At 51.4% G+C, this 26,420-nt stretch overlaps 1 protein-coding gene across 2 annotated transcripts in view; it reads left to right on the top strand.

The window, feature by feature from the left end:
- Positions 1-1,438: 1,438 nt before the first annotated feature.
- The window catches only part of SLC2A9 (solute carrier family 2 member 9), a 203,934-nt gene continuing 178,952 nt past the window's right edge, over positions 1,439-26,420 (top strand). Inside the window, exons 1-3 of one of the 2 annotated variants that reach the window (XM_036921115.2) lie at positions 1,439-1,536; positions 6,894-6,992; positions 14,839-14,937. In XM_036921115.2, coding sequence (XP_036777010.2) covers positions 6,930-6,992; positions 14,839-14,937 — 162 coding nt within the window. In that variant the 5' untranslated portion in view covers positions 1,439-1,536; positions 6,894-6,929. Of the gene's footprint in view, positions 1,537-6,893; positions 6,993-12,251; positions 12,416-14,838; positions 14,938-26,420 lie in introns of those variants that run through there. The other variant, XM_036921117.2, reaches the window with a different exon arrangement.

Here is a 26,420-nt window from a genome sequence, read left to right as displayed (position 1 = left end):
GGTGCTTGCTACTCCGCAGGCAGCTCCAAGCGCAGCACCTCATTTAACCTGCACAACATGACTTGAGATGGAACTCCATTATCCCCACTTTGCAGACCTGTCCAGTGTGACCTGACCAGGGAGTGGCAGGCGGGCTCTGAGTCACTATGTTACACTGTCTGTCTGGATGCTGCTAATATGATGGTTGAGTGACCCTGGCATTGAGAATGATTTGTTGCAGCTAAAATGAAGTCAAGAGACAGGCTGGGTGACTTCTCAGGGAAAGGAGGGGTGGGCACCCACTGGGTGACTGTGGGAGCTCTGAAAAGCAATCACATTGCCCAGAGGGAGCCCCCCACCTTGGTGTGTCTGCTTTTCCATGAGTCCAGCTGAAGTCACCCCAGCCACGGAGCTGGCGTCTTTCTAGTGCGCGGGCTGTGTTGAACGTTAGAGGTTGCTGATAAAGCTTCCTTGGGTAGATTCTCCCAGAGGTGAGGTGAATTCCTCTCTCCAGGCCGTCCCTTGGTCAACATCAAGATACTGAGAAAGAAGATTAGCCATGAGGAGGCAGCCCAGTTGCTCTGAACTGATGCCATGGGAACCGGATGGGCTTTCCCCAGTTCCCAAGACGCCTTGCCCTCCCAGGGCCTGCGTAGGTGCCCGTGGCAGGCACAGCGTCCCTTTCCCGTGGCAGCAGGGCCCACCCGGGCCCACCCATCACTTCCCATGCCGTCACCTTTCTGTGAACTGCTCAGCAGGAGGTTCTTGATACTCTTGACTCTACTCGGGTCTTGCCCCCAGGCTGCCCAGCCGTGCTTCCCATCTGTCACCTCTTTCCCTCAGAGCTCTGCCTGTCCAGTCGTCTGTCTATCTCAAGGTCCTAAAGAGAGAGTGGGATTAGGATGACTGCGCCACTTGAGAGAGGTCAGAGGACAACGCGGCATTCATGATATACCAACAATGGCGATGGCCTTGGGTCCAGCATTCATAGTTGACGTCAAGTTGACGGCGCTCATGTATTTCTCCTCGCCAATTTTACTCCCAGTTCAACAGAGCAGTGAGAGTGAACTCACCCCGTTCATTTGGGCTTAGGACCTGACCAGCGGGCATTCACCGGTGTCGTGCTTTACAGCTCTTGTGCTTCATTTCCCATGACCCTCACTCCCCATCACTGGGGCCAGTAGGCCCTGCACCTGTCACATCCTCATGTAGGTGAGAAGGGATCCATCCCTGGCACGGTCAATAGGTTAGTCCGCAGTGGCTTTGCCCAGATACCTCTGCCTTCAACTCCCAGTCCGGAACTTGTTGCCCTACACCTGGGCATGTTTTTAATAAGCTAAGCAAGTCATCACTAGTTCACTGTTAATCATTTATTGCTTGTCAAGATAGGCATTGTGGATGTTTACAATAACCACTGGATGCCGTTTAATCATTAACACTGTTTTCTTTCACAATTTTCCAGATTTATATCTGGTTATATGGGACAGTCGATCTTCCTGCGAAGCACGTTCTGATCGCTCTTTAGACTGAAAGAGGCGAGAGAAGCTCTGCACACAGGTGAGTTGTGCTCGGACTTGGATTGGTTTTGGGGACAAGTTCAAGAATTTCTGAGACTCTTACAGAGCAGCTGGAATAAGGGATTTGAAAAGTGAGGGATCTGAAATTCAACTTGGTGAAGATCAAGTGAGAAAATGCACCTAAAGTGCTTGACAAGTGTTAATATAAAAAGGAAATGCAGTATGACTGAGTATGGGTGTTGTTCCAATACATTCCTGCAGTAATCTGTGGTCTCCTCCCTCTGTTCCTTCCTCTCTCTCCTTCCTTCCCTTCCTTGACTTCTCTTCCTTTGTTCGTTCATTCCTCCCGCCCTCCATTTCTTTCTTTCCTTCCTTCCTTCCTTTCTCTCTCTCTCTCTCAGCTACTCTATTTTCAAAGTTTCAATATTTCCTTCTAGGGTTAGCTCTAACTCCAAGCCAAAGTCAGCTGAGATTTAACCCTGAAAGTTAAGAATAAAGTCACAGTCAAGTGATTCTTGGCTGGTGATTTTATTCAGACTCAAGACTGATTGTCAGTCAGTCAAAGAGCTTGGGGACCAGGGCCTGTGTAGTATTTCCTGCTCGGAGCGTCAGCCAGCGGCAGGTGGAACCACTGGGCTTTGCTCAGCAGGGTCAGCCGTGAACGAGCGGCCACCCCACGCACCTCAAGGGAGGTGCTGTCCAGGCTGCGTGAGGGACGCTTGGGAGAACACGTCCGCCGCTGCTGTCTGCCCACCTTTTGTGGTGCCTCGATGAACATCAGTGCCTCTTTTTTGCTTCTGTCCTTCCACCCAACACAGCCTTATAAGGGAGGGTCTGGCTTCCAGCTGTCCGGGCCCAGGTCCCGCCTGTGATGGGTTGGGTGGGTAAACACACTTCTCTGAGGCTTGCTTGCTTTATTTCTAACATGGCTGGCCGTAGTGTCTGGCACGTAGTACCCATGAAGATTTTCCTATGAGGAGCTTCTGCAATAGCAGTAGCACAGGTGACTTTCCTGAATATTTAACCCAGCATACAGCCTAGGCAGGGACCAGTCAGACTGCTGGGTGCAGAGTCCTGGGAGACGTAAACTCCGCAGCAGCTGGACTGTGGCTGGTGGGCACTCGAGGGCTTGGGAGGCGGCTCTTCACCGATGAGAACAGCAGCAACTGGACCATTTAAGGACTGGGCATGGCCACACTGGTGGGCTCCCGCAGTGTTAGGTTTTAGTAGCAACAATCTTGGTATTGTTTCTGCTGATTGAAGAGACAGTGAGCTAACGTTTTTGGAACCTCATGCACAGAGATTGTATTTTATTTATGTATTTGTTTATTCATTATCCTATTTAAGCCTTCAAGAATTATTCTGAGGCAGTTTAGGGTTCCCTATCAAACACTGGATGGATGCCCCTCCCTTTGTCTTTTACGGGCCTTTACAAACCAGAAGCCCCTTATCCACGCTCCACAGATGCCATTTGCTGGGAGTCTGGTTTGATGACAACAGCTCGTAATCATTCAGCATTTACTCTGCTTCACATATATTAACTCATTTAATCATCACAGCAACATTATGAGGTTATGTTACCATTCCCCACTTGGCATAAAGAAGTGGAGGTACAGAGAGGTTAAGTAACTTTCTCCAAGTCACACAGCTAGTGAGTGAGCTCTAGAGCTGGGATTTGAACCGTGGCTCCACGCTGCCTGGGGCGCAAGCTGTCCGCAGTCAGCCTCGTATTGCACAGGGAGGCAGCTTCCCCTCTGGGCCATGAGTCTCAGGACGGATGAGGCCATTCGCGGCTCTGCAGTGGTCTCGTAGGGTGAGGCGTACAGCTTCAGACCTCTGCTGCCGACAGCTTCCCTGGGCACTGGGTCCTTGTTGACGTAGCAACCCTGTCCTTGTCCTTGCTGGCCAGGGGGTAGAAGATCAGAGCGGCCTGTGACCCTGAGGGAAGTGTAACCCCCTCCACCCACCTCTGCCTGGGGCCAGAGTGTTCCCCGTTTACATGTTTTCTGGGAAGAACGAATGTCCCTCCCTGCCCTTGGGGAGGGCGCACCTCACCAGTCCCAGCACGGAGCGTTTAGCAGGCCTGCCGTGTTGGATCTGCCGAGCACCCTGCTCACCCCAGCACACGGCCTCGTTCCTTTGCCTTCATTCTATCACACGGACGCATCCGACACGTGCTATGATTTCTTCCTGTCCACCCGCTGCTCTCTCCTCCCACCCATTTCTGTACACGCTGTGTCCTCCCTGTTTGTCATTGTTCATCTGCGCCGACCTTGACTTCTCAGTGTTGCAGCTGTGGCCGGAAATGTGCATCCCCACAGCCACTCTGCCCACAGCCAGAAGCACATCTCCTCTCCGCCGTTCTCCAACCTGGCTCCCAGCGGAGGCTCCACGTGCCCACTTAACTGTCACTTTGTCACCTTGCCACATCTGTCACTCACCTGCTTTCCTCCCTCCTGAACCCCGTTGCTAGTGAGATCCACCCTCGCCCTTCTCTGGTGCTGAGCCGTGAGTGGTCTTCCCGCACCATCCCGCTATCTGACCACACTTGGCTGTCAAGGCTGCTCCCAGACGCCCCTAGTGACATTCCACAGCTTTGAAGATCTGCCACCAGCCTCCTTCCTTCTTCCCCTTCCGTTGATTGCTTGGACTTGCGCTGCACTGAGCATATAGATGCCATCCAAAGGAGCCTCCATCCCTCACCTCCGGATCTGCAATCCCAGCCACGGCTTCCCCCGCACCCACTGTCTGGCTCCCACGCCCCTGCCTGCCCACGGCTCTGCTCCTCCTCATGCCGCTGTTCTAGGAAGCCGTGTCTCCACCAGGCTCCTCTCCGTCACATGCTAGGCTCTCCCCAGCTACTGCACTTAAATTGTTCTCATGACATTTACCAACAGCCCTCACATGGCCACATGCTGTGGACACTCTTTGTCCTCTTACGTGTCCCTTGTGCCATATTCAACACAGCTGACCACTCACGTCTTCTTAAAGTTCTTGCCTTGCCATTCCCAGCACCTCACTCTTCCTGTTTTCTCCAACTCAGTCTCCTTTGCTGTTTTCCAAACCCCCATCTGCTCCAAACTCCCTCCCTGGGTGACCACGATCTTTCCTCATTCCTCGGTGGTAATTACCACTAACTGATCCCCAGCCCAGACCACTTCTCAAGCACCACTCTTAACGTCCAACTGCCCAGGTGATGTTCGCACTTGGGTGTCACACAAACATCGCAAGCAACACACTTCCTTAAAGAACTCTTCATTCCCTCTGTTCCCAAGCCTGTTACTTTCTGAGTCTTCTCTAGTTTAATGAATGACAGTCGCCATTAACTGAGCACCATGAGTTTACCAGGCATCTCTCAGGCCTCTTACATTCATTGCTCCTCATCTGACAGTGATATAAGAGAATGATAACCATCATCAATTGGTAGATAAGAAGACATACCCAGAGCTTAAGTAACTTTGTCCACTGTGGCAAAGCCAGGATTAGGACCCAGATTTCTGACTCTAAGAACTTTGCTCTCACTCTACTCATGTCTTCTCAAATCTTGGCTCTTGCCTGATCATTTGGGGACCTTTTCATCCTCAGGTATCCACAGGGCCACCATGTTGCTTAAGTCCAGGGGGACATTCACAGTGTTGTCTGTGTGACAAGGAATCTTGGAGTTAGGCAGTGATGACCACTCACATGAACTGGAATGGAGTACAGCCCCTGGAGGTGGGCAGGTGGTGGCCACAGGTGCCATCGTTCTGGCCCTCTTTGCCCCATCCCAGCCTATCTGGCTCCTGCCATCCCTTCTCCTGTGCTACCGCGCCCACTCTGCATACTGTGTGCCACTCCAGCCAGACTCTGGGTACGGAGATGGATCAGCTACAGCCCCCAAGCCTGAGAAGAGTATTGGTCAGGGTTCTCCAGAGAAACAGAAGCAATAGGATGTATATTTGGGATTAGATAGGGAGAAAGAAAGCAAGAGAGGATTTGAAGAATTTGTTCATATGATTTAGGGTTGTGGGCTGGAATGCCACTATTTCTAGGCTCTCCCCAGCTACTGCACTTAAATTGTTCTCATGACATTTACCAACCCAATGGGAAGCCCAAGAAATATGAGAGTAGCCGGCAAATGGAGGCTCTGTGAGTGTCCCTGGGTGTCCTCTTGAAATCAAAGTCCTTCCTCTTCTGGGTCCCTCAGTCTTTGCTCTTAAGGCCTCCAACTGACTGGATGAGGCTCACCCACTTAAAGTCCACTGACTGTAAATGTTAATCGTATCTAACAAACGCCAGCAGCCTCTAGCCTGTCCCCTAGATGTGTAAACATTTAGTTTTAAATTTAAAAACATGGGCATAGTTTAAGTATATATACTGTTTAGTAGTGTGCCTCTATTAATAAGTACATCTTAAAAATTTTTTAATCTAAATATTGATATACAATATTATATTGGTTTCAGATATACAATATAGTGATTTGACAATTACAAATCTTTTACACAATGCTCACCTTGGCAAGTGTGGTTACCATCTGTCACCATCCCACTATTTTATATTATTTATTATATTTCCTATGCTGTACTTTCATCCTTGGGACTAATTTATTTTATAATTTGAAGTTTGTATCTCTTTATAAGTGCACCTATTTTTAATGTTAACTAACGTGGATTCTTTTACATATCTTCCTCTTTTGGTCAAGTAAGAATACATTATGAGCATTTTCTCATGCCATTAAATGTTCCTCTTTAACACATGCGTTTAAGTGCTACATGAGTTTCCATCACTGGTTTACCATAATTTATGTAAATGTGCCTACCAGGTATTTTTTCCTATTGTGAATACCATTTTTCCAACGGGAGAGATTCCTGCAATGACTACCTCAGGCTTAAATCTTTGTGTACATATTTATTACTGCTTTAGGCTAACTTCTTATGAGTGAAGCAGTTGGGCCAGGGGGCCTAAATATTTCTGTGGCCCTAGAAACATATTTCCAAACTCCGGGAAAACTGCCATTTCCTGCTTATGTCCTGCCTATGATTTACTTGGGTTATAATTTTGGGGACTGTTTCCAGTTTGACAGAGGAGATTGACACTTGGCACTGCTTTTATTTTCCTACCTTGGGGACAGAAAGTCCAGTTTCCCAGCTGTGTCCCACCACTGGAGTGACCATCCGAATGAGAATGGTTCAGGGAGAGGCTTGTGTCTAGTATGCAATGCAGCAAGTGAGAGGCACACAGTGCGGTCCACCCAACCACCTTGCAAATGAGGAAACTGAAGCCAGGAAGTTGCAGGGAGACGCTCAAGTCACCGGCGCCCTGACCAGGGCCCCTTCACGCATTTGGGGACCACCTCCCCTGAGTATCCATCTGTGACAGTAAGTGTCTAATGGCTTCTTCCTTTTCTCTCTTTCTCAGGAACAAAAAACCCAGTCCCTCATCTGAAAAACAGACATGAAGCTCAGTGAAAATGACCCAGTGGGTAGCAAAGAAGGTGATTTGGCAAAGAAGAAATTGGTGAGTCCCAGTGTCCTTCTCTCTCCCTTGTATGAGTATTGGGGTGACCCCAGGGCAGATCCTCCTTGCCACTTGCCTCCCTCCCAGGGGAACATAGGCCTAGAGGAGAGAGCAGGTGTTGGACACAAAGCTATGTGGGAAGGAGGGTGTGAATGGCTAAGTGTAAATGGCGAGGCGCAGGGGCTGACGGTACTGTACTTCAGTTGATAATGATCATACTATCTACTGCTGACCTTCCGGACTTGTGGGAGGGTTGGGGGTAACTCCATGCCAGAGGTCATTTCTCAACAAGGGCACATTGATGTTGAAAGTGATGATGTTATTTTCCTTAAAGGTACCATCTCCCACCTGAAACCCATCTCCCACCTGAAACCCATCTCCCACCTGAAACCCATCTCCCACCTCACCACAAGGCCTAGTCCACCTGCCCCCTCCTCCAGGAAGTCCTCAGCACTTAGAAAGGCCTTCTCCCTCTGGAACTCCTTGGATTTTATCTTGAAATCAGATTAAAAAATCAATAGCCAGACAGCATGTCTGGTGCTGGGCCTTTACACCATTTTCTCTTCTGGTTCTCTTGGCCATCCCACACTGAAGACATCACTACCCGCCTTTTACAGGCAAGGAACTGGGGCTCAGAGAGGGCTGAAGCCACTTGTCTGTAACTATATACTTGGTTTGAGATGGAGCCAGTCTCGAACCTTGACCCATCTGTGCCTGTTTCCTGCAATGAGTATGAAAGCAGCCAGGACTCAGAAGAAAATATGTCCATATTTGTAACAAACCTTTATTCACTAGGACAAAGATCAGCACAAGTGTATTTATCAACTTTCCAGTGAAGTGTGAAGTTGGCAGGCTAAGCATCACTGTCCCATATCATAGGTATGAAATGGGGGTTCAGGGAAGCCATGCCCCCACCTCACATCATCCAGAGTAATGGCAGAATCATGTTAAGTAAAGAACAGTCCCTCCAAATGGACTCTGTATACGCATTTTTTGTTGCTCACATCAGGTTGAGTGAAGACTCCACTGCCTAGGCATTTGTGTGATGAAAGAAATTGTGTAGTCATTCAGTCCCTGTGCTTAAATGATATTTGATTGAAATGATATTTAATAGAAAACTCTTTTTTCCTATCCTTTCCTGGTAGAAAATTTTCATATTGTCCATGGTGACTTTCTAGCCTCAGGACATTATCTAGAGGATAGTTTGTGTTCAGTTCCAGAAGCATGTACGGGCCCCTTCCTTGAGCCAGGCAGGAAGAAACCCCTGGGAAGTCAGAGAGGCTCAGAACACGGGGTCAGTCTGTTCAGGCTGCCATGACGGAGCCCCCCTGGGGACTTGCCCACAGATGCCCTTCCTCATACTTCTGGAGGCTGGAAGTCCAAGGTCAGCGTCTGCAGGTTGGTTTCTCCTGAGGCCTCGCTCCTTGACTCGTACATGGCTGTCACCTTCCTGTGGCCTCACGTGATGGTCCCTCTGTGAGGGTCTGTGTTCTAATTGCCTCTTTTGTATGGATGCCAGTTATATGGATCAGGACCCACCCCAATGACCTCATTTTAACTTAATAACCTGCTTAAAGGCTCCATTTCCAAATGCAGTCACATTCTGAGGTTCTGGGGGTGAGGACTCCACATATGAATTTTGGGGTACACAGTTCACCCCATAATAAACACACACAGCCCTGCCCTTGGTGAACTCCTGCCCAGAGGGGAAGGCATGCATGAGGACAGACACTTGTCAGAAGGGTCACTTCCAGTGCAGCTGTGAGCAGCACATGGAACTCAGAGGCAGGCAGAGAGAGGCTTGGGGGACTCTAGGGGGAGGCGGTGAGGGAGCCGAGCCCTGAAGGAAGAGCCGAGTCACAGAGAGTCAGAGAGAAGAGCCCGAGCAAGGCCAGGAGAACCTGGCATGAGTAGAAGCTCAACAAACATTGGTGATGGGACAGGCACGCAGTGAGCATCACGGCAGGCTGAATGTGCAGCCCAAGAACGTTTGTTATAGGACCACATCCTTGATAGCATTAGTTTTCCTCAGATCTGCCTGGGAGCCTGGGGAATGGCCCTGGATTTGGAGCCGGATGAAGCCAGGTTGTCCCTGAACTTTAGTTCTTCCCGGTAATATTGGTCTAGCAGCTCCTCCAGTGGCTGCTGGAGATGCAGTGATGTCATGCGTGTGAACATGTTTGGTTGAGGGCACAGCAGTGCAGATATGTATTGTGACCCTGAGAGAGGTGGTACTTGGGTAAGGGGAGCCCTGGCCAGCTGCCACCTGCTGCACCGCATCACGTCCACCCCGGGGAGCATGAGCTGAGCTCTGGAACAGGCCTCAGCAACTGTCCAGGGACACCAGCCTGGCCCCAAACCTCTCCTGTTCCTGCTGGGGACCCTGATGGCCCAGAGCGGGGCAAATCTTCCTACAGAGAGCACTCCAGACAGCACTTATTTAGAAAAGGATGAGAGTGTTGGGTCAAGAAATAGCACATTATCTGGGGACAGATGAGGACGTTGTGCCACAGAGAGCCCAAATAACTTGCCCAAGAGCTCACAGGTGGTAAGCAGCTAACAATGTAGAGACCCAAACCCAGGCACGTGCCACCAGTCTGGGTTGAAACCCCTAAGCTGTGGCAGAGCGAAGGGATAGCCCCCATCACCCTCCCCAAGGCTTTCCAAAAAGTGGGGCTCTCATTTTGTCACCCTGGGAAGCCCTGGGGATGCCAATGGGAGTTTGAGGTCACTTAGCTGCCTGATGGAAAAGCGCAGTGAACTCGATGGCCAGGCTTTCTAAATGGCCAGAGCTCTGGCCTAGAGCTTGAACTGAGACACCTGGCTTCTAGTCTCAGGTGTGTGATTTTGGGCAAGTCACAGCTCATTTCCCGGCCAGTATGTGGGTAGGTGGGGGAGAAGATTTATGGGCAGCCACCCCCACCACTAACAGGAACTCTCAGGCCCAGCACTGCCCCCAGGCTGAGGACAGAAAGAGAAAGGAAAGTCAAGTCTGTGCAGGTTTGTCTTGCTCTGCTGACTGGTGTCCAGGCCGGGGTTCTGGGGGAGTCCAGAGACAGGAGTGGCTGCTGGCAGTTAGTCTCCCCCTCTTCCCTCTGTCACCCTGGGGTCTACACCTCCCCTGGCTTCTGCCCTCAGAGCTCAGATTCAGCAGGACTTGGATCAGGAAAGCTGAGACAGGAGAGGTGGGCAGGGCCATTCCACCAGGGCTCCAAGCCCATACTCAGGGTACACGGCTGGGCCTCAGGGTACACTGCTGGGTCTCAGGGTATACTGCTGGGCCTTCGTGTACACTGCTGGGCCTCGGGGTACACTGCTGGGCCTCTGGGTGCACTGCTGGGCCTCAGGGTACACTACTGGGTCTCAGGGTACACTGCTGGGCCTTCGGGTACACTGCTGGGCCTCGGGGTACACTGCTGGGCCTCGGGCCAGTGTGGCCTGTAGACATACTGTGCTTGGCTGGCAGGGTCTTAAAAGACTTTGAATGCTTTTCCAGCCCAGGGACTCTCAGAACGCCAGGGACCCCACCCTCTGGGACCCCACCCTCCCCTCCATTTCACACCCAGGCACAGTTGCACATTTGTGTTGACCACCTGGGACCTGGTGCCTTTTAAGTTTTCAACCCCTTTTGCATTTTCAAATGGGAGGAGGGGGTCACCTGATCCAATCTGAGTTTCAGCAAAATCAGGTGAGACCTCCTGTTACAGACAAGAGACCAGAGTGGCTACAAGGAAGGGCCTGAGCTAGGGGAATGAGGGGACGCAGGAGGACATGAACGGCAGGTAGTAAGCCCCCATCAGGAGGACACAGCGTCGGGCCTCAAGGTACAGGGAGCGCTGCCCTCTCCCCTGCCCTGCCCCCTCCCACACTTTAGACGACACTCAAGTATTTTGCCTCTGCACACACCCAGGGCGTCTATGCCTGCAGGCCTTGACTCAGCTCCCCTGCCCTTCTCTGCCTGCATATTCCCCAGATTTATTCATCCCATAAGAATCTCTCAGGAATCACCTCTTCCAGAAAGTCTTCCATGATCCAGCCCCAGGTTGACTGGTGCCTGCTCTGTTTTCCCAGGGAATCCTCAGCCATTGCATATCATGTTGTGATTGTTCCATGTTAAGAGTCTTGCTCTGGACCAGAGCCCAGCAAGGGGGAGCAGGCTAACCAGCTGGAAATCAATTCCGGAAACAGCCAATTCTCAGAGAGGTACCCCTGCAGGATTAATGTGCAGAGTGATTGATTCATTCATATGCTCAATAGATAACGAGCCTTATTATTGGGGGCTGGCTTTTCCGTTTGGAAGTTTTGGTTTCCCACTGAGAAGCTCTTTTCCCACTGATGTGCGTCTCAGAGCTGGATATTTTTATGCCCATCTGACATTCTGCACTACTAATATGTCTGCAGCACTCCACATCTTTTATTTCAGTGTATACTTTCCATTAAACCCAGTTTGCTGGCTTCTTTTCTCTTTTTTTGTGGACTTGAGACCACCTGGCCATCCAGGGGTTCTGCATTCCCCAAACATGCCTTTTCCCTGCTGGCCTCTGCACCTGCCCCCTGCCTCTGGGAACAAATGGCCGAGGGGACCTAGTCTAGTCTTGATTAAAGGTGCTTCTCTGACACCTGGGGCAAATTTGCCACCTGGAGAATTAATTCCTGTGATGTCCTAGTGAGCATGAGTCTTGCCTCCTTAATGCATTTCCTGAGCCAGCCCAGGGCAGACACACAGGAGATGCCCCCTCAGCCAGTGCCAAGTGAGCAGGACGGAGCGATAACCACGTGGCGGGCTTGATTTCTTTCAAACCCACATGCCTCCGCATTTGTTCCAGAGCTGCCGGGCAGCCCGTGTCCATGTCCCACGTGCTGCTGGGGCTGTGTGTTCCTATCTGAGCCTCAGAAAACCTCTGCAGGACCATCTTCCACTGGGCACTTGTAAACGTGGTAAACTCGGAAGCAAAGGGACCCGCCCACGTCAGGCTTGGAACCCCACGGGGCTTCTATCGCAGTCGGAACCTTTGGGTCCTTGCGCGCGTCCCAGCGACACCTGCCTGGGCTTATGGCGGTCGCTCCCCTCCCTGCATTTGTTAGGTGGGAAAATGAAAGATGCCAAAGGCCAAATTCATCCCCCTGGTGGTGACTCCTGAGAAGACAGTTTCCCTTTCAGAAGCCTCCGGTAGGACCGGGGAACAGGGCAAAGCAAAACTAAAACAAAACCAAAACGTTGCCCCATATCCTGTTCAGACTAGAAGAAACCGCCACGTTTCCTGTTGGCGCCCCCGCCCCTTCCGCGGACTCTGCCTCCTCCTTCCCCGGAGGCCCGGCGGCCGCCAGCGGGGAGGAGGCAGAGCATGGACTCCCCGGAGCTGGGCTTTGCTCCCCTCACGCAGCGCCCGCGGACCTGGACGCCAGGGGGGAGGAGAATAAAGGTAAACACAGAGACCCACCCCCGGGGGCCCCGCAGACCCGGGGGTCCCAGAGGCCTGCTTTGGGTCCTGGCCTGCTGGTCCGCGTGACCCTGGCCCTGGGTGCCCAGTTCTCCGGCTGCGGTTTCCTGGAGACGACAGCAACTCCTGGCAGTGAGAACGAGGCATCCAGGGCGAGTACCCCCTAGCACACGCTGGCAAGTGTCCCCCTCTTCCTTCTCCATCCCCGCAGCGGGTCCCTCTGTCCCTAGGACTGATGGGCACAGGTGGTGCTACAGGCTGGCCGAGCAGGGGCAGGGCAGACAGTGCCCACTGCCCTTCTGCACCCTCTAGCGGGTGTGGGCAAGGGGGGAGGGATCAGGGCTGGGAGCAGGAAGGTCCAGGGAGAGCAGGGGTCCCGCACAGCCGAGGAGTCGGGAGGCGTGACGTCTCAGTGAGACCCCGAGGACGGGTCTAAAGTCAAAGGCCATGGAGAACGGGGGGTTTTGTCCAAAGTGAATCTCATTCAATTCCAGCTCCTCTTACTGTAGAAAAATATTCTGAGCCCACACCTGGCAGCGAACATCCCTGAGGCCTCTGCACTCTCCCTCTCGTCCCCCCTCCAGTCACCACATTTCCCGAGCACCTCCTCTGCAGTGGGCTTGGTGCCAGGAAGTAAGAGCCCCCCACCCACTGTCCAGCCGCTGCTGCTGACGCTCCCGGGCGCCTGCCACAGGACAGGGGTGGACCTTACCCGCCTCAGCATCTTCCTTCGGCATAATATCCTGTGAGGTGGGGGCTATTATTAGCCCCATTTTACAGATGAGAACACCAAGTCACAGAGCAGCCATGTATCTGGCCCAAGATTACACGGCCCTAAGTGGCAGAGCTGGGCTTCAAATGGGGCTGAATCAAAGAGAAAATCATGAAACTAAGGAGGTGGAGCTCTCAGGGAGGTTTTCAGAAGTAGAGACTGGCAATAGGTCAAAAAGTCTCCAGAAGGGAGGATTTCACGCAGATGTAGCCACATGGGCCAGCTCAAGAGGGACCGTTGGCAGGTCACCTGGGCAATGGCTATCCTGTAAGACTGGGCCAGAGGGAGGGTAGGGAGAATCCAAAACAGTAAACACCCTGTGGACACTCGGTGCACAGAACGCTCTGAGCATCTCATCGGGAAACACACAACTTCAACAGGCCAGCCCTCTGATTTAGGTCCCTACAGCCGGGCAGGCTGGGACCCAGAAAGGTCAGACTAGCTCAGGCTCCCACAGCCAGGTGGTGGAGCTGCCCAGCGCTGGTGTCCGTGCCAGAGGACACTCCTGAGGTGGGCAGAGCCGGGAACCAGCTACTGGGGGCCGGCTTCCTCTTCCAAACAGCATTTGACCAGTTCCCTGAACCGTGGACTGTGTGTGTCTGCTTTACCGCTGTGTCCCCAGAGCTTCATCAGGGCCCGACTCCTAGCATGTGCACACCACCCACCCCGCGCCCCCCCACGTTATATCGTGGCAAAGAAGGTGCCTTCCGAGAGCACCTGGGCCCCTCCATCTGGAGAGTGGCCCACGTCCCCCTGGCCGGCCTGGCATGGCAGCCCCTCCTGCCTCCAGCTCCTGCCAGCTGGGCAGTCCTGCTGGGCGCAGGTGCTTCTGCCATGTGGTCCTGTCATGACTTGGCCATCCTTGGATGAGGCCGAGGGGCAGGGTTACCCGGAGGCCGCTGCCTTTTCCGGGCTGAGCCCTGTATCCGTTCTGAAGCCTTCATGCGGGTGTACACTGAGAGCTCAGTCTGGGACAGTGGTGCACGTGTAACATGTGGCTGTCATCAGCCGCAGGCCCCCAGACACCGTTCCCAGATGAGACGCAGGTGCGGAGAGGCCGCACGGGCCCTGGAACCGGACCACCTGGGCTCCAGCCCCCATCCCAGACGGCGACAGGGCCAGCGCTGTGCCTCCTTCCTCACTGTTTCAGGAGGAAACAGTACTGACCGGAAGATTCCATGAGATAATCCCCAGAAAGCGCTTAGAGTAACGCCTGGCCTCTGGATCTTCATAAATGCCAGCTGCTACTGCTGGCAACTTGGCCTCACTGCTTTTTGCTCCCTTGTGGGTCAGAACTGGCTAAATTCAGCTGAAATGATGTTGTGCAGTGGCCTACAGAGCACCTGCGGAGGACTCAGCCTGTGTGTCCCCCATCCTGGCACAGCCAGCGAGGAGAGTGATGGCGAGGCCGTGGACAGAGGCATCTGAGCCCCGTGGGCTGCCCAGGGCGCCCACCTGTGCAGGGGAACCTGGACAGGAGACTGCCTGCCGGCTGAGTGGGAACTTGCAGCCGCACCCTTGGGGATCCTCTGGGCTGGCCTTCCCAGCTAAGGGGACCCTCCAGGTGTGCCCTGCGGGCCCCTGGCTCTGCACCCCAGTGCCCAGTCTGACCTGCTGTCATCTCCTCTCCCAGGATTGGTCCTGCTCACTCCTCGTGGCCTCTCTCGTGGGCGCCCTCGGCTCCTCGTTCCTCTACGGGTACAACCTCTCGGTGGTGAACGCCCCCACTCCGGTGAGTGCCCCGCGGCCTCAAGATGCGCCCAGAAGAGGGCACTGCAGGGACACAGACAACTGGCCCTGGATGGGGCCTGATTCCGCAAACCTTTGCAGGCCGGTTCTGGGTCAGACCCTTGCTGGACACTGTGGGGGGAGAGGGACAGAGAGATGGAGGCCAGCCCTGCTGTCAGCGGGGAGATGGGAGATACAGAAGCATGGATGATGACAACATTGGGGGTCAGTCCCTTGTGGCTGGAGTGTCCTGGGAGAGTGCAGGTAGAGGGGAGGGGTCCTTCGAGGTCCCAGGGGCCCATCCTGAGGGTCTTATTTCAGAGCAAGGAGCACTGAATCTGAGCAGCCACAGAGGGACCTTATGCTTAGAATTGTGGCTTTTAATCACAGCTAGAGGCACTTGGGTACCTATTAAGATCCAATGCTGGTTTTGGTTTTTGTCTGGAGTCAGGCAATTAGGGGTGACCCCCAGGCTCTCCTAACTGCCCTGCTGGTCTGATGCCACAGGAACATTTACTTCCACCTACTTAGGCTGGTAAGGTCAGGTACTGCCTGTGCTTGGGGTTGCTGGCTTCTGCTTGACCTTGGGGTAAGATGGATGTGGAGTATAAGGGAAGACTTCTTGGAGGAGGTGCTGCCTGAGCTGTGTCTTGAAGGTGGAGCAAAGGCACAGATGTCTGAGATATGTGGATTGTGAGCCAAAATACAGGACCCATGCGGTCGGAATGCAGGATGTGCTGGGGAGCGAGGGGGCAGAGCCCGAGAGGCAGGCAGAAGTCAGGTGCTGGGCTGCCCTGGGTGTTTTTCAGGCATTTCCTTGTTGAGGGCCAGCATCGCTGTGTGCAACACGCAAGGAGGGCTGAGCCAGTGGGTCTCCGAGGGTCCCCAGGAGCCCAGGACTTTGCAGAGGGGCCTTGTTTTTGTTCAGATGTCCCCACAGCTGTACAGCTGCTTTGTCCAAATAGGGGGAAGAAACATCGTCTATGTTCATGATAGAACAACAGCAAAGGATCACAACTGTGAAATCTAGATATATTATGCTAGCCCCCTACTTTTCTGTGCATTTGAAAATTTTTATAAGATAATGTCCAAGTGAACTACATCATTTCATCTTTGCAAATATGTCTACATATGTGAAAGAGGAGGGGCGTTTCTAAATCACGCTCCTGAGCTGTGTCCTGTCCAATGCTGTCATCAATCATCTGGACGATAATATAGGAAGCGTGTCTATCATGTCTCAGTTGACGAGCTGGGAGGAAAGGGAATGTGTTCATCGACTGAGTCAAGTGGCAGGACACTTGTGCCAGCAGCTCTGGGTGCTTTTGTTCTTGTTTTTTTCACTCTGCTAACTCTTATGTGTTTTGAGGTTCCATGTCAGTTCATTTAAGAAATTGATTCTGATGCTAAAAACAATTTGAAAATCAGGGGTCTAGTTTCCCTCCCTGAGCTCAGCGGCTTTGGCTTTGTTTCTGTGATGTCGCCCTGACACAGGGATCCGATCAGTCCGAATTTGTCTTTTAAAGGAGGACTGGGAATTTTTACTCTTGCTTCTTCTTGAAAGTTCCGCAGAGACTCCAGCAGAGGGCGGAGAACGTTTGCACTCGTGGCTTGTGCAGCCGAGACATGTAAAACTTGACGCTGGGCTGGAATGATGTGGGTGGAAAATACAAGTTCAAGCAATGACTGTGGGAACAGGAGGAAGGAACAATTCCATCACTCATTCATTCCAAAAAGTGGTTTTAAAATTAATAAGTTTTACTTTTTAAAGCAGTTTTAGTGTGCAGCAAAACTAGCAGAAAGTTCAGAGTTCCCATATACCCTGTCCCCACATACGAACAGACCCCCACTATCACCATCCTGCACCAGAGTGGGGCATTTGTTACGATCAGCGAACCTTCCTTGACACGTTGTTATCACCCAAAGTCCACTGTTTACATTAAGCGTCACCCTTGGAGGTATATATTCTATGGGTCTTGACAAATGTGCAGTAACATGAACCCACCATTGTGGCATCTTACAAAATAGTTTCTCTGCCCTGCCTATTCCTTCCTCTGTTCCCCTTAATCCTGGCAACTACAGATCTTTTTACTGTTTTGACAGGCCTTTTCTGGGAAGTCATATAGTTGGAATCATACAGCATGTAGCCTTCTCAGACTGGCTTCTTTCACTAGGAATGTGCACTTATTTCTTCCTTCTCAGTCTGCATATCTTTTATTTCCCTTTACTGTCTTAGTGCATAAGCTAAGCCTTCCAGTATGATGTTAGAAACAGTGGTGCGAGGGCGCATCCTTGCCTTGTATCTGATTTTAATGGGAAATCTTCGAGTTTCTCATCACTAAGTATAATATTAGCTGTAGGTATTTTTGTAGATGTTCTTTATCAAGGTGAGGGATTTCCCCTCTATCCTAATTTGCTGAGAATTTTTATCTTGAACAGTGTTGGATTTCATCAAATGCTTTTGTGCATCTGTTGAGATGACCACATCCTGAGAGCTATTTGTGGTAGTTTTCTTGTCATATTTTTGGTTTTGAGAGCCTACTGCCTAAATTCCCACTGGTTTCCCCTCAGCAGTCACCCTAAGTGAGCACATGTCCTGTCCACCTTGCATTCAAGGCTCCCAGAATCTAAACCCCCAGGATCACAGGCCCATTCAGAGACCACCCACACACACCTGTGAGGGTCCCTTGGCCAACTCTGGCTGATGGGATATGAGCAGAAGTGACTATAAGCCACAGGAAGCCTGGCCCTTGAAGACATTCTAGAAGGTTCTTCACGTCTTTCTTTCCCCACATGGCAGAGACCTGTCTGACACACACTAGGCATTTCATGAGCTAGAAAGGAGGCTTAACTGACTTCAGACACCAGACTCCAGGGTTTCTGTGCTGTGCTGGCACATTGATCACTATGACTGACACCCCAGCCGCTGCCCCCAAGCCTGTCTCTGGCCTGGCCCACTGTGTGGTCTCCCAACTCATTCCCCTGTTTCTACTCTGGCTCCTCCAGTTTATTCCCCACCAAAGTCTGGAGGGATCCTTTACAAATTAAGGCAGATCACATTATACCTCTGCGCAAACCCTCCACAGCTGCCCCTCGCACCTGGAAAATGACCCAGACTGCTGTGGCCTGCACGCCTGGGGGTCTGGCACCCAGTGGCCCCTGCGCTCTCATGACCAGCACTTTCCCTCACTCCTTTTCCACCCACTTGGCACCCTCACTGACTGCCGCTTCTCAAACACGTGCACGCTGGACCACAGGGCCTTTGCACTTGCTGTTCCCTCTGGCTAGAACACTCTTCCCCAGATATTCCCATGCTCTTCCCTTTGTTTACTTCTGGAATCTGTTCAAATGTCCCCTCTTCAGAGATGTCTTCCCTGACCCGCCCTTTCCAAGTAGCACCTCTCCATCTCTCACTAGCCCCCCACTGTCACTTATTTCTGTTTACAGTATTTAAGAACACTGGAGATGTTATCTATTTAATTGCTTCTTGTCCATCCTTCCCTCTGTTTCAGCATTTAAGCCCCATGGAGACATGGACTTCATGGTTTTCTTGCTTCTGTAGTGCCAGCACCTAGGACAGGGTCAGACACACAGTAAACATTTATGATAAATACTTGCTGAATGGATAAATTTAAGATTTTTTGAAGTTCTTTGTCTGCAAATGCAGTTCCAAGGAAAGTCCCTTAGGCCACTTCTCTCCCAACCAAACTGCTAGCTGAGTCTTCCCCTAGGTAAAAATTCTAGTGCCATCTTTGCCGCAGTCACACTGACGGGGACTTGAACTCAGGTTCCATTCTAAAGTAAACCTTCTTTCTGCTCCACCAAGCTGATAAGCTAGAGCTTTGGCATGTTTTTGGCTTTGCAGGCTGTCAGGTCTTTGTCCCAACTACTCAGTTCTACTTTTGTAGTGAGAAAGCAGCCATAGACAATATGGAAAAGAATGGGCAAGGCTGTGTTCCAATAAAACTTGATTTACAAAGCCAGGCAGTGGGCCCATTGTAGCTCCCTGGCCAGTTGCTAACCTCTGTGCCTGACATTCTAGGAGAAGAGTAGTGTCCTGTAGACCCCTGGTGTCACTAGGCCCTCACACAGCTGGCTGATTTCATGAATACTTACTCCACAAATGGATGTTATGTTCCCCAGTGTATTTTTTTCTTCTGTCCATTTATTGCTGTATGTCTAAGCCTTTGTCTTTTCTGTTTCCAGTGGCTAATTCTAATTGTCATAGCTGTATCTAACTATCCATCTACATATCTACTTATCTGTCTATCAACCTATCTATCTATACCTGTCTACTTATCTGTGTATCTGTCTATCCATCCACCCATTCACTTACCCATCCATCTACCTATCTGCTTATCTATCTAAAGCATTCTGATGCCTTTGTAAAAGGCCAGTTTTCATGCCAATCAAGTTTAACATGAAGTTTAGCATGAAGTAACATCATTTCCTGAAGTTTCAAGCAGTCATGCATGTAGGTTAAAGATACTAATCTGCAACTTGGCAAATGGCCCCAGATTTATGCCATTTTAAGCCTTGACTTTTCGTAGGAGAATGTTTCTTGCTCAAGATCTGCTTCATTAATACTGCTGCAATACCCCGGGGCTGCCAAACTTGTGGAGGGAGGTGTCCCCTTGGTGTGTGGGGGCCCCCAGTGTCTGGTTCCCACCTGAGAGAGCAGTGAGGGCTGGATGGAGACATCAGAGGCCAGGCGGGGGTTTCTGGGTTGCCAGCTATTGCCTGGGGGCTGAGGTGGGTGCTCATCCTTGGTAGGCAGGGCTGATGTGGCTTGTATGAGGTGTGTGTCAGCACAGGGCCTGTGTTAAAACTCCTCTGGCTCCTGGGTGTCACCCGGAGAGCTTACAGGAAGATTATGGAAGAAGCGTTGTAAAGAAATGCAAAGCCCAAGCCAGAATGGACAGTTTGGAGCCCAGGCTCCAGTCCAAAGGGGCCCCACAAAGGAGGATGGGACCAAAGGGGGTGGAGCTCAAGTGTAGGCAGTCCCGAGGGGCATCTGGTGAGGTACGGTGGGCCTGCACGCGTGCCTGCCCAGGACTCAGGCCGTGCCTGTGACTGCAGGGTGACCTGCTGCACACCGCAAGGGGCCCTAGAGAGTGGCCACCCTTGAGCAGGATGACCCCTGGGGTGGACATTAAGAAGAGTCTCTGAGAAGGACCAACGTTGAGCTAAATGAGTGTGCAGAATAGGAGGCATGAGTGAACAGGGAAATTAGAAAGCAGACAGGGAATGCTGTGGCTAGGAGAAGAGACAGGAAGCCCAGTGGGAGGGTCCATTTAGGGCTGATGCCAAAAATAGTGAATGCTTGGCATCCACTGGCCCAGTTCCTGGCCTGTAGTTCAGGCAAGTGTGTGGAGGTTTAACAAAAGTAGAGCACACAGGATTGTACAGGTCCAAGGGTCCTTCCAGCAATGCTGGTCGAGCTCTTTCCCTGGTGCCCAGCAGAGTGCCAGGTGCACAGGTTTGTGATGACTTCAGATGCTGACTGCCCAGAGGGAGGCACAGGTTACGACCATCCTCCGAGCGCTGTCCTCACTTCCGGTCCCAGCTGGGAAGCTCTCCCAAGCCTCTGGGTCCAGAGTTCTTACTGGGGTTTCACTATGTAGGCATAACTAAGACAGTCCATCTCCAGTGCCCTCCCCTCCGTGGAGGCAGGGCTGGTAGCACTGGGCTCAAAGCCCCAACCGTCCATCCACAAGGCTTAGACACACAGCATGGCCAGCCCCCACCCTGAGGGACCTCATTTGCATGAAGTATCAGGTGGGGTCCACCGGAAACAGCAAAGAACTCCTGTCACTCAGGAAGTCCCAAGGGCTAGAGGCTATCTTCCAAGTCCTAAGGACAAAGACCGGCCAGATTCTCCGTGATACAGCTGTACGTGGTATCCGCACAAAGTCTATTCTACAAGCGTATGTGTGCAACATAGAAATACCCAAACCACGTGGTTAAGTGAATTAGTGAATGAGAGAAGGAAGACTCAAGAAAGGAAGAATGAGAGTCAGAGCTCTGCTTGGGGTGGGGGGAGTCTAACTTACTGCTCCGCCCGCATGCCCTACACGTGAGGGCTTACTTGAAACAAAACCAGAACCCAGCAAAAATCACAGTGAAGCGCTTGTCTTGTGTAGTGAATCACTCGCCTTTCCCATATTTCTGTGCTGCTCATGTTCATTCTTCTTTGCCGGGGAGACAGTCATACCACGCTGGTGTTAGTGCAACGGTTTCCCCCAACCACAGCCCCTCGTGCTGCTGTTTTTAGTTACCTGCAGTCGACTGTGGTGGGAGGGTGATCTCCTTTCTGATGCATCCCCAGAAAGTCAGTGGCAGCCTAACCCCAGGTCCCAATGACTGTGTCGTCCCCTCCCTTCATCTCATTGCATTTTATCATCTCACATCATCACAAGAAGGGTGAGTGCAGCTGGATAAGGTATTTTGGGGGCCAGAGAGAGAGACCACACTCACATAACCTCTATTACAGTATACAGTTATCATTGTTCTATTTTATTATTACTTATTGCTCTTATTAGTCTCTTACTGTGCCTAATTTATAAATTAAACTTTATCATAAAATAGTATATGGAAGGTTTGGTATTATTATGCCTGGTTTCAGGCATCCCCTGGGGGTCTTGCAATGTGTCCCCTGCAGATAAGGGGTGACGACTATATTTATGCCCCGAGTTTCAGCAGAACAACCAGTTTGACTCCCCATAAGTTTCCCAGCATGTATGGTATATTTTATATCATCTTTCTCTCCCTGATCCTTCCCTAATGGCAGATGAACAAGCGGTGATAAAGAGCAAGCCATCATCTCTCTGTACAGGAGCACAGCTGCCCCAATTAGCAGCAGATGTCAGATCTGGTCCAAGGAAAGATGCCAGTGAACCAGCCGCCAGAGGATGCGAAAGCGAGCTCTGGGCCTTTCGATTAATCCCCCTCAGGCTGCAGTTTTAGTAACTTTTGTGGGAGCCTAGGTATTCCTAGAGAAACAGGGGCACACAGCAGGCCACCTCTGTGTGGTGTGAAGCCCGGTCTCAGGAAAACCGGGGTGTAGATCATGTCAAAGACGTCAGCTCTGGTCGGGGCGACAGGGAGGCATGGTGAGGCCTGACCCCTCAGGGGGAGAGGGCTGAGATCACAGGAGAAGCCAGTGCATCTTGTTGTTACGAACATGACAGAGACAACGAGCAACTACTCTGGTGAAACGCCTCTGCCTGGGGAGTTGAAACGTGGAACAAGACTGCCATTGATTTTTCACCCTGAGTCTTCTGTGCCCCTTACCTGCTCTCTCTCCCTTTTGCTCCACCTGGCCTCACTAGCTATGAAAGCAAAGCAGGCTTCAATTAGCCAAAGTAGACAGCACAAATTAAAGATTTAACCGCTCAGTAATAAAGCGACTGCTGTGACTCTCCTTCTGTGAAGCAGGGACCGTATCTCTCACCTGCATGCCAGCCCCGTGGCAGATACTGTGATAACAATCCTGTGCCATGCATAAAGGGAGGAGAGAGGCCGAGGACCTGGCCGAGGCTGCCCAGCCAATGGGCGGCCCTGTGTCTGAGCAGGACAGTCACAGCCTGGGCCCCACCCAGAGGCCATTTTAAGGTTTTGTCTAAATTTACTCTTTTTCCCAAGATCATCCACATATGCTGTTTCATATCCTCTTTTTTTGGCTTAATATTTATATTTTAGGCATTTCCCCTTGTTCCTGAAAATTCCCCGTCATCAGGGCTTCCAGTAGCTGTGTATTACTGCGTGCTGCATCCGTCCCAGCCTCCTGGTGTGGGTCTCTGGGCTTGCTCCCCAGTTTTCTCTAGTATAAGCTGCTGCTGCAGGTTGAAATTGCGAGTTGTGAGTCATTATTTGGTCTGGTTTGGTTTTAATCAGAGCTGGCAGACATGCTTTCCAGGCCTGGGGTGTCGGTGCCTGTCTGTCCCACCCCAAGGGTGCGGCCCCTCCCTGCTCTCTCTCCTGGGGTCCCCAGTTTATTGGAGCTGGGAAGCCTGCATCTTTGATTCAAAATTTTCTCATTTCATAAAGTTCCTCTGGGAAAATGCCTGTGTGGAACCTAATGGGGAAAGGACCACGGCCCATCTCCTAGACGGGTGGGGACAGGGGTTGCTGCAGTCAGACGGCAGAAAGAGAGAGTTGGCCAGCCCAGCGAGGCAGGCAGGTGGGAGAACTTGGAGGGCGCATGTTGGAGCTGGACTTATGCTGTGCACAAGCCCATACCCAGCGGGATACGTTCTGTTTCTGACCCACAAGAGAGAGACATTGAGAGATATTCAGTGGCTCCCATAGGCTAGACATCATACCAGGCACTACACACCCCCATCGAATCCCTCCAGTGGCCCCGTCTGCAAGCTAGGATCCTTATTCCTTTTCTACAAAGTTCCTCCAGAATCGGTACTCAAAACCATCCCCCTGAACTTGCGTTGGATTGGATGTCCTCTCCAGCCCCTGCTGCCTCAAGACTGACTTTGAGCAGCCATAGGCAATTTGAACAGTAGTGCCAACGACTATCGTTCTCACTGCAGCCAACCGGAGGATGTGCACAAAAAGTGGGGAGTGTTTTCTCAGAACAAATAACAGGTCTCCGTGGATGCACTGTCCCCTGAAAACACAGCTATGCAGTCTCTTAAAAGAATGTTTGAGCTGGAGAGAGGCTCGGGACTACTTTTTGTTGAAAAAGAAGGATATTTGAGAATGTACACACTTGTGCACTTCTGCCTGGGGCTACATAGAAAATGAAACTTTCTTTCTTCATCAGCCCTCCCCCACCATTGCGTGGGCGGTCGCTGGGAGCCCAGGAAGCGCTGAGAGTCTTACTCCTCTGACTGCTGCTCGCACTGGTGCATCCTCCTTCGTTGGGTTCAGTTTTCATTCTGCAAGCCAGCTGTGGGAGCACAATATTCTCAGGGGTCTAAAATGCAGAGTCCTCTTTCCCACCCAGTCAGCTGGCCACACTCCTCCAGGGGCGTCACACAATGGGGAGAAAAAAACCCACCACCGACAGGCAGACTGACTGTCAAGTGGGGTCAAAATGGGAGCTGGATGTTTCCTTAGGGCCTGGGAGGTGTGTCGGGTCCCCATTTATTACAGTGAAAACGTTGGAGGCAGAATCAGCAACGGGAAAAGATGTGTGGGGTGGAGCCCAGAGCAAACCAGGAACAAGCTTCCAGGGGTCTGGCCCATGGGGTCACACAGGACACACGTAATTAATTCCTCAGCAACGGGTGTGACAACACATGTGAAATGTCTACCAGGGAAGCTCATCAGAGACTCAGAGTTTTAATTAGGGGCTGGCCCCACAGGCACCCTCCACTCAGCATATATGCCATTCCTGACTCCCAGGAAGAAAGCTCGTGCTCAGCATGAACCACACCGTTTACACAGTCTTAGCAATGTGAGCCGCTCTCAGCAGTTCTGGGAACGTCGGCAGCCCCCCCAAGCCAAGTTCCCCGATGCCGGCCGGGGGCCAAACTTGCATGCAGGCCTCCGAGGGGAGCAGTCTCAGGCTGGGCACGCTTACTTCCGCACCGCTGGCCTGATCCAGCAGCCTGGTGACGTCGGGCGGCACTGCTGGGCTGGTGGGCTTCGTCCTTGTGGGGCCCTTATCTCAGAAAGCCTAGCCTGGCAGTGGGCACTTTGATAAGGACTTCCAATGTTTTCTCCACTGTGCCAAGGTGTCCATGGCGTGGACCATCTTTACAAATCCGTAAGGAGTTAGGGGCAGGACTTGCTCGAGGATGCAACGGTGTAAGTACTCTGGCCCCACTGCAAAAGTGTTCTGTGTATGTGCATTTTTATAACACTCCTGAGAACAATCTTAGAGGAATCCATGGCTGGCTCTGTGTGAATCAGTAAGGAGCATTAATATTGTAAAACAGGCTGCAAGTTAATTTGCCTCCTATTGTCTGGCAATTTCCTATCATTATTTGGAGGTGTTCTCAGCCAGTCTTCCCTGCTGGAAATTACATAGTTCAATTTGTTTCCAGAGGCGTGGCCCCCGAGTTGTTGGCTGGGGAGGTAGTGATAAATCACTCATGGATTCATAGACCTACAGAGAAATAAACAAACTTATGCCCCTTATTTTACGGATCAGAAAGAACGACCTGAACACGATTACCAGCCACCCCAACTTCCACTTTTTCCTGTGTGCTTCTTGTGGACCCAGCACTGTGCTTGATACTCATTCTCATATGAAGTCCTCATAGTGACTCTTTAAGGAGGGAAATGATTTAACAGATGAGGAGCTTGAGGCACAGAGAGGTTAAGTAATCTACTTGAGATCACTCAGCAGAAAAGTGGCAGAGCTGAGAGTTGAACAAAGCGGCTTCCAGGGCCCTCAGCCCCTGAGATCCCTGCCCTCAGGGACAGAGCCACTTGCTGGAGGTTCACAGAAGGACTCAGCATTGTAAGCAGGTCTCAAACCCAAGACCCTACTCCTCATTCAGTCTCCTTTCCTTGATTCTTAATACTGGTTAATGATCAGTAGCCTCCGATTCATTCCTTTGCAGTTGGGGCACTAGTCAGTACTAGTCATAATATAATTACTCCTTGATGAATTCATAAAAGAGTTCTGTTAGACTCATCACCTCTGACCGATTACAGGAGCCTGACTGCGTTGGCCGCCTCTGGTCTAAACCTTCTGAAACAGCCTCCACACTGAGCCTGCAACAAACCTTCTAAAACACACGTTAGAATCTCTCTTCCACACTCAAATACTCCAGTTTCTCCCTAGTGCCCCTGGGATTGAGTGCAGACTCCCTAGGCTGATAATCAAGGCCACTTATGACCAGCTTCCGGGTCTCTGTTCCCTCTGTCCTACCCGAGCCACCTGCCCTTTTGCTTACCAGATCTGGGTCACATGGCTGGGCGTCCACAGCCTCTCTGTGCTTCCCACCATCACAGCACCCTTCACCCCATGTTATATTTGCATGTTTCTGCTATGGTCTCCACTAGTTCTTGAGCTCCTTGAAGTCAGGGGGCTGCAGAACTCATATCTAGAAGATAGGGTGGGAAATTGGGCCCCTGGCGGGAAGGGAGCAGGTGTGTAGAGCCAGGTAGGAGGACACAAAAATGGGCCTCTTATAAGTAGGCCCGGTGGAAAAGTAGGATATGAAGTCCATGAATGAGACTCCCAGAATGGCCTAGAGATCAGCTAGCATGGTGGTCTTGACACTATGTTATTGCAAATACTTTTTTCAAATGGATTCTTACACATTCTCTAAAACATAAAAGGAAACCTCTAGCTGAAGGCCCACATCTCCAAACCTACCCACGCTTTGACTTTGTCTAAATCTTCCCTCTTTCTTAAAGCCTCTTGTTATAGCAACTGTCATGGCGTGGGCTTTGGAGTTGGACCGACTGTGTTTGGGTAAAGTGGCTGCCAGAACAAGCAACCGCGAAATCTCAGTGGCCTAACACAATGGAAGTTCATTTCCCATTCATGCCCCCATCCACAGCAGGTGAGCAGGG

Source organism: Manis pentadactyla, chromosome 5, assembly GCF_030020395.1.
Source record: "Manis pentadactyla isolate mManPen7 chromosome 5, mManPen7.hap1, whole genome shotgun sequence".
NCBI classification, from domain to species: Eukaryota; Metazoa; Chordata; class Mammalia; order Pholidota; family Manidae; genus Manis; species Manis pentadactyla.
Note: the sequence above shows the minus strand (reverse complement) of the source record. Positions and strands in the feature narration are given on the sequence as shown.